This window comes from Dromiciops gliroides, chromosome 1, assembly GCF_019393635.1.
Source record: "Dromiciops gliroides isolate mDroGli1 chromosome 1, mDroGli1.pri, whole genome shotgun sequence".
In the NCBI taxonomy this organism is placed as follows: domain Eukaryota; kingdom Metazoa; phylum Chordata; class Mammalia; order Microbiotheria; family Microbiotheriidae; genus Dromiciops; species Dromiciops gliroides.
In genome coordinates this window covers 466,165,633-466,178,235 of record NC_057861.1, presented here as the reverse complement: position 1 = coordinate 466,178,235, position 12,603 = coordinate 466,165,633, and the positions used below count along the sequence as shown (strand labels likewise).

The 12,603-nt window shown below is 35.4% G+C and overlaps 1 protein-coding gene across 1 annotated transcript in view; it reads left to right on the top strand.

Moving 5' to 3' along the window:
- LOC122736441 (solute carrier organic anion transporter family member 4C1-like) overlaps positions 1-12,603 on the top strand; it is a 106,741-nt gene that overhangs the window by 62,257 nt on the left and 31,881 nt on the right. Inside the window, exons 6-9 of the mRNA XM_043978657.1 lie at positions 164-279; positions 5,019-5,163; positions 6,233-6,428; positions 9,914-10,067. Of these exons, the coding sequence (XP_043834592.1) occupies positions 164-279; positions 5,019-5,163; positions 6,233-6,428; positions 9,914-10,067 (611 nt within the window). The remainder of the gene's footprint in view (positions 1-163; positions 280-5,018; positions 5,164-6,232; positions 6,429-9,913; positions 10,068-12,603) is intronic.

Here is a 12,603-nt window from a genome sequence, read left to right as displayed (position 1 = left end):
TACCACTCATTTAGTTGGAGCTATGGATTATTTCAAAGCACCTGCTTGTTTCATAGAAATTAAAAGCATTTGTTGTAGGCAATGTTATTTTAAAGTAAATGATGTATATAAAGAGTAAAGTTGTATAACACACATGGTATAAAATTCATTTCTGGTTATGCAGGTACAGCAGAAATACAGGCTGGAAAAATTTCTCAAGCCCATCAGAATGAAAGTACCACACAGATTACAGACAAAAATTTTGGGAAAAGCATTAAAGATTTTCCAGCTGCTCTTCAGGTAAAATGAAATTTTACATAATTTCTCTTCTCTACTAAAAGAACTTCGGAAATACTCAAGGGTAACCCAGGTTCCTCTCCTGTTCATTTCTGGCCCAACTGATTGTCCATTTTCAGTGACTATCATACATACCCACACATAACACACACACATACATACATACATACATACATACATACATACATACATACATGCATACATATATACATAACCACACATACACATAGATTATATGCATTTGTGAGCATGTGTGTATAAAAAATCTATAAGTAGATATAGATATAATGGTAGACAAGCTACCAGTGTGCATCATTAGAAGTTTTAATATTGGAAGCTCCCCATGTTGATTTCTACTAGTCTATAGCAAAAATAACCAGGGCAAAAATAATTTGTACCACCTTCCTAACAAAGCTTTTGTGAATAAAGTGGTTTTCTAAGCTATATAGAAAGGAATTATTATTCTTATATTGCACCATGATTTTTGAAGGATCAATTACAAATGAGACAAAAGGAAATTTAAAAAAATATCTAATTTTGAATGAGTTGCAACATTTTACTATCAATGACATTATCAGAAAAAAAAATGAGGGTAGCTACATAGAATGCACAAGGGATTAACAGATGGATATCTGGAATATTACACTGGAATTCATGAATTATTAAACTAGAGGAAGATCCCTAGTGCATTGTATAATAGATTCGTAATGGAAAATGTATGTAGAAACATGGACTGGACCTTATTGTAGGGGTGGAGAAAGTACCTATATCAGTAAGATCATGTATCCATCAAGGTGTGGAAATATTAGGAAGACAATGGAGGTTTTGGAATAAAGGAATGGACCTGGTCATACTTGTGCATTAAAAAGTTTATTTTTGCAAGTGCTTGAAATGTATTAGAGAAGAGAATCAGTCAACAAGCAATTTATTAAGTCGTTATTATGTACCAGGCATAGTACTAAGTGCTAGGAAGGCAAAAACATTGTCTTTGCTCTTAAGGATATTACATTTTAATGGAGAAGAGAAAACAAGAGAAGAACAATGTTCATGCAAAGGTATATGTCATGTAAATGGGAAATAATTTCAGAAGGAAGGTAGTAACATTTGAGGGAGAGGAAAGGTACCAAGAAAGTATTCTTTCATAACACGGGATTTGAGTTGAGTATTAAAGGGAGGCAGGAGGCAGAGGTGAGGAAGGAGAATGAATATTCTAATCATGACTGACAGCTGGTTTAAGTATACAAACTTAAGAGATGAAATGAGAGGGGTAACACAAACTCTAGTGTTGCTGCCTCATAGAGTTTGGGGGTGGGGTGAATTGTAAGAAGACTGGAAAGCCAGACAGAGTCCAGGTTGTGAATGGATTTAAAAGTTAAAAAAGATTTTATATTTGATACTTGATAATATAGAACTACTGAAGTATGACACGAAAGTTGAGTTGGCTATGTCACTATGGTTGTGAATCTGGGTGACTGGGAAGATGGTGATATGCTTGGAGGAATAGGTATATTCTAAAGAGGAGAAACTTTTAAGAAAGGCAAAGAAAATGAGTTCATTGGAGACATTGAGTTTCTGACGTCTATGGCTTAGCCAGGTTTGAGAAGTCCAATAGGAGGTTGGTGATGTGAAACTGGAGGTTAGGAGAGAGGTAAGGGCTGAATAAATAGATCTGAGAATCATTTGAAGAAAAACGATAATTTTACCCATGAGAAATGAAGTGATCACTAAGTAAGACAGTATAGAAAAGAGAGGAGAGGGCCAAGGACAGCTACTTGTGGGTTGTCAGTAATTAATGGGCTAGGGGGGCAGTTAGGTGGCGCAGTGGATAGAGCACTGGCTCTGGATTCAGGAGGACCTGGGTTCAAATCCAGCCTCAGACACTTAACACTCACTAGCTGTGTGACCCTGGGCAAGTCACTTAATCCTCATTGCCCTGCCAAAAAAAAAAAAAAATAAATAAATTAAAAAAGTAATTAATGGGCTTGACCTGGAAGAACATCCAGTAAATGACGGGAAGAGACTAAGCATTTATATAGTGCCTACCTATGTACCAGGTGTTGGACTAAGTGCTTTTACAAATATAATTTCATTTTGATCCTCACATTTACTCTATGAGGTAGGTGCTGTTATTATTTCCATTTTACATTTAAGAAAACTGAGGTAAATAGAGGTTAAGTGACTTTCTCAGGATCACATAGCTAGTTGGTCTCTGAGGCCAGATTTAAATGCAAGTCTTCCTGACTCTAGGCTTAATGTTCTATAAACTGCACCACCTACAGTGGTCAGACAGGTAGGAGAACTAGAAGAGTGGGCTTATGAAAACTTAGAGATCAGAAAGTATGCAGGGGGAAAAAATGATCAACAGTGTTAAATGTTGCAGACAGATCAAGAAAGATGAAGAAGGAGAAGATTTGGTAAATAAGAAATCACTGATAACTTTGGAAAGTTGAATGATGATGTTGGAAGCTAGACTGTAGAGTGTTTAGAAGCAAATGAGAGGAGGGGAAGTGGAGGTAGTGATTGTGCATCGCTTTCTCCAAGAATTTAGCCACAACGAAGGAAAGTGAGATATGAGAAGATAGTTTGTGGGGAAGGCAGAATTAAATGAAAATGTTTGTTTTGTTTGTTTGTTTTGTTTTAAAGGATAGGAACGACATGGGTATGTTTGGAGACAAAAAGGAAGGAGCCAGTAGATAGGGAGACATTGAATATAAGAGAGAGAATGGAGCTGATAGGGGAATCTCCTACAGTTGCTGGGATGGAATGGCATCAAGAGTTACATATATACATATACATATACATACACATATACATATACATATACATATACATATACATATACATATACATATACATATACATATACATATACATATACATATACATATACATATACATATACATATACATACACATACACATACACATACACACACACACACACACACACACATATATATGGATAGGGCAAAGAAAAGGGTCACCTCTTTGTATGAGATGGGCGAAAGAGGAAATCATGTGGTGGTAAGACATTTAAGTGAGATGAGAAAGGAAGAAAAACCTCTTGGAAAATGGTACATGGAGGGCAGCTACATGGTGCAGTGAATAGAGCTCTGGCCCTGGATTCAGGAGGACCCGAGTTCAAATCTGGCCTCAGACACTTACTAGTGTGATGTTTAAAATCTAAATGTGTGGTCGCCTTAAATTAGAAGCTTTAGCACCAGTCTTTGGGCATTGAGCATTTATTAATGCATACTAGGTATTAGTAAAAAGGAAAACACGTGGAGTTCAGAAAGTTAAGAAAAGGCCTATCTAACCTAGAGTTCCAGCTTGGTCTGGTTCTTCCTCAAGTCCTCCACCATGATCCTGCTTCAATCACAAATTCCCCTCAGAAGGAGTGTGGAAGCTTTTTATAGGTCTGGAGCAGAGGCAGTCGTTATACACTGCTTCAATGATTGGTAGGAATCATCCAAATCCATTGGTTCACTGGACTTGAAGGTGGTCTCAAGTTGAGTTCAGATTCCTTAGCTTCTGAGAACAATACTGTCTTAAGGTCTAACCAGGTATGGTTACAATCTAATTAACTTGAAGTAGGCTAATTAGCAAAGTCAATCACTCTCACTTAATCAATCAGTTTAGATTAATCTCCAGTGGGCCTTTGAGTATCTGACAAATCCCATTATTTTCTCACATTAGCTGAGTGACCCTGGACAAGTCACTTAACCCTCATTGCCCCACCAAAAAAAAAAAAAAAAAAAGGGAAATGGTTCTAATTTGTTGTTGTTGTTGTTGAAGTATGAGGAAAAGCCTTCACTTAATCCTGCCATTTCCACTATTTCTCTTCCCTTTTGTGACTAAATCTCTTGAGAAAGCTGTATACAATTGGATCCCTCACTTCCTCTCCTTTTATTTGCTTCTAAATCTCAAGATTATATAACATTCAACAGTTCTATAGAAACTTCATCTGATTATGAAAGTAAACACTAGAATGTAAATCCTGGCATAGTAGGAAGAACACTGAGCACACAGGAAGACTTAAGTTCAAATCTAGCCTCAGACAGTTAATAGTTGGGTAACCCTGGGTAAGTCACAACTTTTGTCCACCTCAGTTTCGTCAATTGTAAAATGGAGATTATAATAGCACCTTTCAGGGTTGTTGTAAGGATAAAATGGGATACTATTTTTTTTTTTTTTTGGTGAAACAATTGGGGTTAAGTGAATTGCCCAAGGTCACACAGCTAGTAAGTGTCAGGTGTCTGAGGCCGGATTTGAATTCAGGTCCTCCTGAATCCAGGGCTGGTGCTCTATCCATTGAATCACCTAGCTGCCCTATGAGATACCATTTGTAAAATGCCTTCTGCACTTTAATGTGCAGTGCCTGGAATATATTAAATGCTTAATAAATACTTGGTTTTTCCCCCCTTCCTTCCTTGCTATTGAAGAGCTTTCTATTTCCCCTTCTGTTACTCTCACTGAATACATTAAGGCCACAGACACTGTGGTGGTGAAGAAGGTGAGACTTTTCAAAAAAGATGGTCTAGAGAATTTGTATATGAGTGCATTTAAAAATGATGTTTGGTTGTACTATATTATGTTTAAAGCAAGGGGATTAATCTTAGCTTTTATAAATTTGTTAGAATATGCTTATTTAGAACTGCCATTTCACAATGCTGCTTTTTATAGTTTTCTGCTTATTGTGGCTTATTCTTTTATTATGTTCTAATTTTTACTTTTTTCTTTAGATTTTGCTGAGAAATCCTGTATTTATGTGTTTAGCTCTGTCTACTGCTACAGAAGCTTTAATTAGTACTGGCTTTGCTACTTTTTTGCCTAAATTTATAGAAAATCAATTTGGATTGTCATCCAGCTTTGCAGCTACACTTGGAGGTAATGTTTCTTCCTTATTCTTTATTTACTTTTCCAAATAGCTTCATTTAACTGATTTTTCTTTTTCTAGTTATGTGTACAGTAGAACTTTAAATACTTGACCGCTTAAAGGTTATATAAAGTCAGAGACATAGCTTTTGTAGGACAAGAAGAGAAATGCCAAAAATAAAAGTATCTGATATATACAACTAGGTCATAGACGTATATACATGTGTATTTATACTTTCTAGCCTTTTTTCTAAGCTTTTTGCCTAAGCTAACTACATTGAACTAATAATTGCTCTCTGGTTTTGCCCTGCTTTTTGCATCCATATACCTTTGTTCATCTGGTTTCCTCCACTTAGAGCTACCACTAACTGACTCTAACCAGGTGTAAGCTTCTTATCCTATTTGTATCACAACCTATTCATTTGTAAAATGGGAGCAGTGGTTGGTTAAATGATCTCTTAAGTCTCTTATAGCTTTAAATGTCTATGTTCATTTGTTTTTACTTTATTTCCAGTTATCACCAGATCACACAATTTCGGATTTAGAAAGGGCTCATAGGGGATATCTAGTCCAACCCCCTCATTTTACAGATGAGAAAACTACTGGGGTTAAGATTTCACCATTTTCCTAGGGTCACAGTGTTGAAGTTGGGATTTGAACTCTCTCTTTTTACTCCAAAGTTTTTTTCCTCTCTGGACTGCACTGCAGTGTTTTTACAATTATCTACTAAGCCCATTAGATCTTAGGGATGATTTCAATACTCCGTTAGTAAAAACTAGCTTATATGTCAGTTGTGTTTCTTTCCACAAAATGCATTTGGAAAAACAAAACATTATTAAGAAACTACTTCATTCATTATTATAAAATTTTATTATTCACCTTTATTTTATCTAAGCTTTCATAGCATAAACAATAGCAACAGCATAACATGTTAAATAGACTGTGTACAAGTGAATCCATATTCTTTGAATGCTTTAAGACACAATTTCATAGTTGCCTTGATATTTCTCAATTATTAGCATGAATTGTTTGGTATGTTAATGTTTTCTTTTCTAACTGTTGATATCACATTTCTCTGCAGGTGTTATTTTAATTCCAGGAGCAGCACTGGGGCAAGTTTTGGGCGGTTTCCTTGTATCCAAATTCAAAATGTCTTGCAAAAACATTATGAAATTTTCACTGTTGATGTCAGTACTATCCCTTGTATTGAGTTTCGTATTTCTGTTTGCTAAATGTGGAAATGAGCCATTTGCTGGTGTCTCTGAAGCATATAATGGGTAAATATCTTTCAATTCTTTTTTGTTGTTGTTGTTGTTATTGATTGCCCAAATTCGTGTATTCATATAGGCATGCACTTTAGATTTTAAATAACAAAGCATAATGGTTAGGAATGTATCATTTTAAATCAGTGAAATATTTTCTCCTCCTAAAGATGTATGTATATAAACATAGTTATGGAGGCATTCTCCACTTTACAAATTCTTCTTTTTTTTTTTTTTTTTTTGTGAGGCAATTGGGGTTAAGTGACTTGCCCAGAGTCACACAGCTAGTAAGTGTGAAGGGTCTGAGGCTGGATTTGAACTCAGGTACTCCTGAATCTAGGGCCAGTGCTTTATCCACTGCGCCATCTAGCTGCCCCACAAATTATTATTCTTAGAGAAAGTTTTGGCTACATTCAACCTGTTCTAGATCATACTTCATTTCTCCCATTGTGTCCTTTAGAAAGTTGGAAGGGTTTTCTTGTTTGGTACTTCAAGAATCTGACCACTCCTTTCCTCTATATCTAGCAATTGCCTACCCTTGTCAGTTCTACCTATATGACATCTATCAAAACCTTTACCTTTTCTCCACTCATATGTCTATCACCCTACCTCAGGTTCCCTCACTTTACATAATTGCAATAACTTCCTAATTGTTCTTCTCCCTGCCACTAAGCTTCCAAATTGATATTCTTATAGCATAGATCTGACTATGTCATTCCCTACTCAATCATCCAGGGTGACTCTAAATTGCCTATATGATAAAATATGAACTCATGTTTGACTTTCAAAGTCACAACTTGACTGTAGCCTGTCTTTACAGGCTTATTGCCCATTAATCTTCTTGCATTCTAGATTCCAGTCAAATTAGCCCACTTTATGAACCCTGAATGTAACATTCCCTCAACCAACTCCATGCTAAAAATGTATTCCTTATGCTCCTCCACCTCTTGAAATCCCTAGCTTGCAGTGAAATTGTCTATTTTGTCATAACAAATCTAAGCTTCTAAAGTAATTATTCTCTAATTAGACATTTGTTCATTGTATTTTACTGACTTCTCTCTCTCTCTCAGTCTTTATAGTCTTAAGGCTGGTACTTAAATATTTTACTTGTACAAAATTTTTCACATGCTATTTAGTCTTATGTCCCAAATGAAATTTGATCTTCCTCTTTTTGGGAATAGGCACTGTTTCCTTTATTATGTTTCATTAAAACTATATTATAACCGGGGCAGCTAGGTGGCGCAGTGGATAGAGCACCGGCCCTGGAGTCAGGAGTACCTGAGTTGAAATCCGGCCTCAGACACTTAACACTTACTAGCTGTGTGACCCTGGGCAAGTCACTTAACCCCAATTGCCTCACTAAAAAAAAAAAAAAACCAAAAAAAAAACTATATTATAACCAAAGCTGTAAAAGGTACTGCCCTATCTTTTACTAATTTTTAAAATGATAGGATATTTTATGGTCATAGTCTGTTTTCATCCTTTTTTTTTTAAGCTTATTTGGTATATGCTCTAAGATTTGGTCATAACATAGTTTTTCTCAAACTGCTTTCCAGTATTCTCTGCAATTTTTGTCAAAGAGGGGGTTCTTTCCCCAATAAATTTGTTTTTACTCTCGTTTTTCCAAATGCATTTTTGAGTAGGAGCCTCAACTGACATATAGACTAGTTTTTCCTAATGGGTTATTGAAATCATCCCTGACATCTAATTGTCTTAGTCCACAAATGACAGCTCCCTTAAGGCCAACTACAAAAGCCCAAGTGGATTTGTGATTTCATCAATTTGGGTGTGATCTCCCCCAACAAAGTAGATCTCAACAGATCCGTGACGATTCATCTTGTGTATCTTTTTTCTATATCTTCTGATTAGTTCATCAAAGAAGGTTCATTCAATCTGATAAAGACCTTCCTCACTGATAAAGTTTGAGTAAAAGAAATCATAGTTTCTTTAATATAGTGTATAATAAATTCATGGTTCACTAATAAGCTAGATTGCAAATTCCTTGAAGGTAGGGACCATTTCTTATTTTCACTTAACAAACATTCATTTGGAGGTGTATTGTAGGCACTTGGTAAATAAAAATATTTGTTAATTTGAGAATGCTAGCTACTAATATATATCCTAATATATATTCACTTTCTAGTTTGATCTCTTCATGCATTAGGCAAGTGTTAGTATCATAATGGTTCATAAATAGAAAGAACTGGGCTATTTGCTGCCTTATGTGATCTTTTAGATCCCCTCTAGCCCTAAATCTAAACTGTTTCATTAGATTGTAAGCTCCTTGAGGGCAGAAGCTTTATTTTGCCTCTTTTTTGTATTCCCATAACTTAGGATAGGTCCCATACATAGTAGGTGCTTAATAAGTATTGATTGATGTCTTCAGCCTTCATTGTTCAACTTCTCATCATATTAATCTGAATATCTCACATGGGTTAGTGAGCCTCACTAATAAATTTTGTGGAAATGTTTAATTTTTCTTTCTAAAACTTGTGAATAGATAACGACAACTTCTAGGAAAATCAATGTTATTTAGTTTTACCATTACCAAACACTTTATGTAAATTATCTCATTCTTTTTTTTTTTTTTTTTTTTGCGGGCAGTGGGGGTTAAGTGACTTGCCCAGGGTCACACAGCTAGTAAGTGTCAAGTGTCTGAGGCCGGATTTGAACCCAGGTCCTCCTGACTCCAGGGCCGGTGCTCTATCCACTGCGCCACCTAGCCGCCCCAATTATCTCATTCTTAAAATAAATCTGTAAGGTAGTTGTTAAAAGCAGTTTCTCCATAGAAGTTAAGTAACTTGTCCAAGGGATGAAACTGTCCCTTGAATTTAGATCTTTGACTTCAAGACCAGTGGTTTTTCTAAAGTCAGTATGGTAATTTATATTAATTGAATGCAATTATGTTTTTAATTTTTGAATTCCCTCCTATTCCCACTTTGTTTCATCACTATCCTTATCAAAGATTATTTCTAAGCACTTCTGCATACATAATGAATTATATAAGCCAAAATTATCATCATTCTGATTTCAAGAATAAATTAGTCCATTAGAAAAGTAAATACATTGAGCAGGTATATTAATATCAAGTTAAACATTGACAGCTTTTTCTCTGCTTCCCCGGTAACATGTAAGTTGCTTTACAGCAATGATTTGTCTTTACATCTCCGGTGCCTAACAATGCACAGCATATAGGAAATGCTTGATCAATGTGTGGTGTTGTTGTTTTATTAATAGACACATCTAATGTCTAATGCCTAGGTATAGACTAGCTATGTGATATAAGACTTTACATTACATACAAAATGTCATTAACTGAGCAGGAGCATAAACACTGATCTCCCTTGAATAAGATTCATTCTAGTTCATTCATTATTTAGCCGGAAGTCCTGTAGGCCTGATTGTTAAGTAATGAACCCATTGCTAGAGAGAAAGATTAATTTATAACTGTTCATCAGTGGTTATAAATAGACTTGGTTATTTTAATTTGTTTCTTATAGGACAGGAGAGCTGGGAAATTTGACGGCTCCTTGTAATGTTAATTGCAACTGCTTGGGTTCATTTTACTATCCTGTTTGTGGAAGAGATGGTGTCCAGTATTTTTCTCCCTGCATTGCTGGTTGCAAAAATTCAGTACCGCAAAGTCAGCCAAAGGTAACTCATATTTTTACGATTTTATCTATAAGTAACGCATATTTAGGTAAAGGATATAACATTTTAGCCATGTTAGTTTTTTAAAAATTATTTTTATTCATTTATTTACTTATTTTCAGGGCAATGAGGGTTAAATGACTTGGACAAGGTCACACAGCTAGTAAGTGTCAAGTGTCTGAAGCCAAATTTGAACTCAGGTCCTCCTGAATCCAGGGCCGGTGCTTTATCCACTGCGCCACCTAGCTAACCCCCCATGTTAGTTTTTAAAAGAAAATTGAATACTTTCCCAATTCTCTGTCTATCCACTTTCTATTCATCTTGACCCTATCTCATATCTTTCTTCTTTGATAAAGCTTTCCCTGACCCATCTAGCTTAAAGTAAAGATGATATTGTGCTCATTCCACCAAAACCCAGAACATTTTAAAGCCTCCTGGAAGAGATCCATTTTTTAAAATATTGTAATATTTTATAATGGACATAACAATCATCAGCAGATGTAAACATTACAGATGAAAACATAACAAATCTAAGCTTCTAAAATAATTATTCTCTAATTAGACATTTGTTCATTGTATTTTACTGACTTCTCTCTCAGTCTTTATAGTCTAAAGCTGGTACTTAAATATTGTACAAAATTTTTCACATGCTATTTAGCCTTATGTTCCTCTTTTTTGGGAATAGGCACTGTTTCCTGCACGAAAACTGTCTTTGAATCCCCAACAATGTCAAACAATGTCAGTTTCATTGTATCATATTATTATTATTATTTTATTTTTTTTGGTGAGGCAATTGGGTTAAGTGACTTGCCCAGGGTCACACAGTTAGTAAGTGTCAAGTGTCTGAGGCTGGATTTGAACTCAGGTCCTCCTGACTTCAGGGCTGGTGTTCTATCCACTGTGCCACCTAGCTGCCCCCCACATATATTATTTTCAAAAAAATAGATTCAAATAATTGATTTGAGACTTTAAAACTCACCTTTTACCTTTTATTTTTAATTTCATTAAAATCTTTTTCTTAAGTTTGCCAATCAAGCAATTTAGAATAAAATTTAAGTATTATTATTCTTTAGTAATTTGGAACTTGGACTATATTTCAAGACTCTTAGACATATAAAAAAAATCCTAACTACTGTAGTGAAAAGTTTAAGTGAAATGTTTTTATGAAAAAGTATTTTCATACTTTCAGACACTTGAAAGTCAATTCATCAGGAAGTTGGAGAAATGAAATAATGTTAATTTTGAATAAAATTTTGGGATTCATTCATTGGATGTGTGTAGTCTGAAAAAAAAGTAGGCTATAGGCATACAAGATAGGTAATGGTTAAGTTCTTATAAATGAAATGGAAAAATAACTAGTGATAAGCATGAAAAAGGAGGCAATTGGCTGTGTAGTTAGAAGGAAGAAGGCTTTAATGCTGCACTGGTACTTTAGGAATATTAAGTGTCCTGAAGGAAGGCCTCCAAAAAATTGTGCAGATCCTCTGTGAGGAATATATGGAAAGATGTATGTGTAATTTGCACTTTCTAAGAAGACCAAAAAAAGAGCCCATCTTTCATGATGCCTTGCTTCAGAGTTCTTAACAGCTAGCTATTCTTTAAATAGAAATGGATTGACTTAATGCCACTGGAAGTATTTCATACATGAATAATCTGAAGGGAAGAAAGTTGAGCAATTAAAAACTGAATTACTGCAATGATATATAGATTTTAAAGTCTAATGATTTCATAAAAATACCTGGAAATATTTTAAGCAGAACTTGACCAGCAGCAAGAGGAATAAGATTTGAACTCTAATATGAAATTGAAAAGAAACAAGCATCTTCAAGAATGACAGCTTCAATGACAGAGAGAGGATCAAAGGTTGCAATTTGGAAAGTGAGAGGTTCATTGGCACTGCAATGTTAAAACTAGACATGAGAAGAAGATGATGTAGTTTCAGTAACAGTGGGAGCCACCCAGAGGGCACAATGAAAGACATTTACAATATGAAATGACCCTTAATTCTTTTTGTCTACATTTAAAACAAAAGAGGTTTGGACCTGGGATATCATAAAAAAAATTTCATAATTTATGAATCCAACTTGATTAAGGACAAGCTGCCCTTAGTAGACAGAAATAATCCAGAGAGGGCTGATGATGTTTCTTTTTCTTTCTTTTTTTTTTTTTTGGGTGGGGCAATGCGGGTTAAGTGACTTGCCCAGGGTCACACAGCGTCAAGTGTTTGAGGTCAGATTTGAACTCAGGTCCTCCTGAATTCCAGGGCTGATGCTTTATCCACTGTGCCACCTAGCTGCCCCCAAGGGCCGATGTTTCTTTTTTCTTTCTTTCTTTCTTTTTTTTTTGGTGAGGCAATTGGGGTTGACTTCCCAGGGTCACACAGCTAGTAAGTGTCAGTGTTCTGAGTCCAGATTTGAACTCAGGTCCTCCTGACTCCAGGGCTGGTGCTCTATCCACTGCGCCACCTAGCTGCCCCCTGATGTTTCTTTTTTTTTTATATAGATAGTGTTATATATATATATATATATAATTTTTTTTT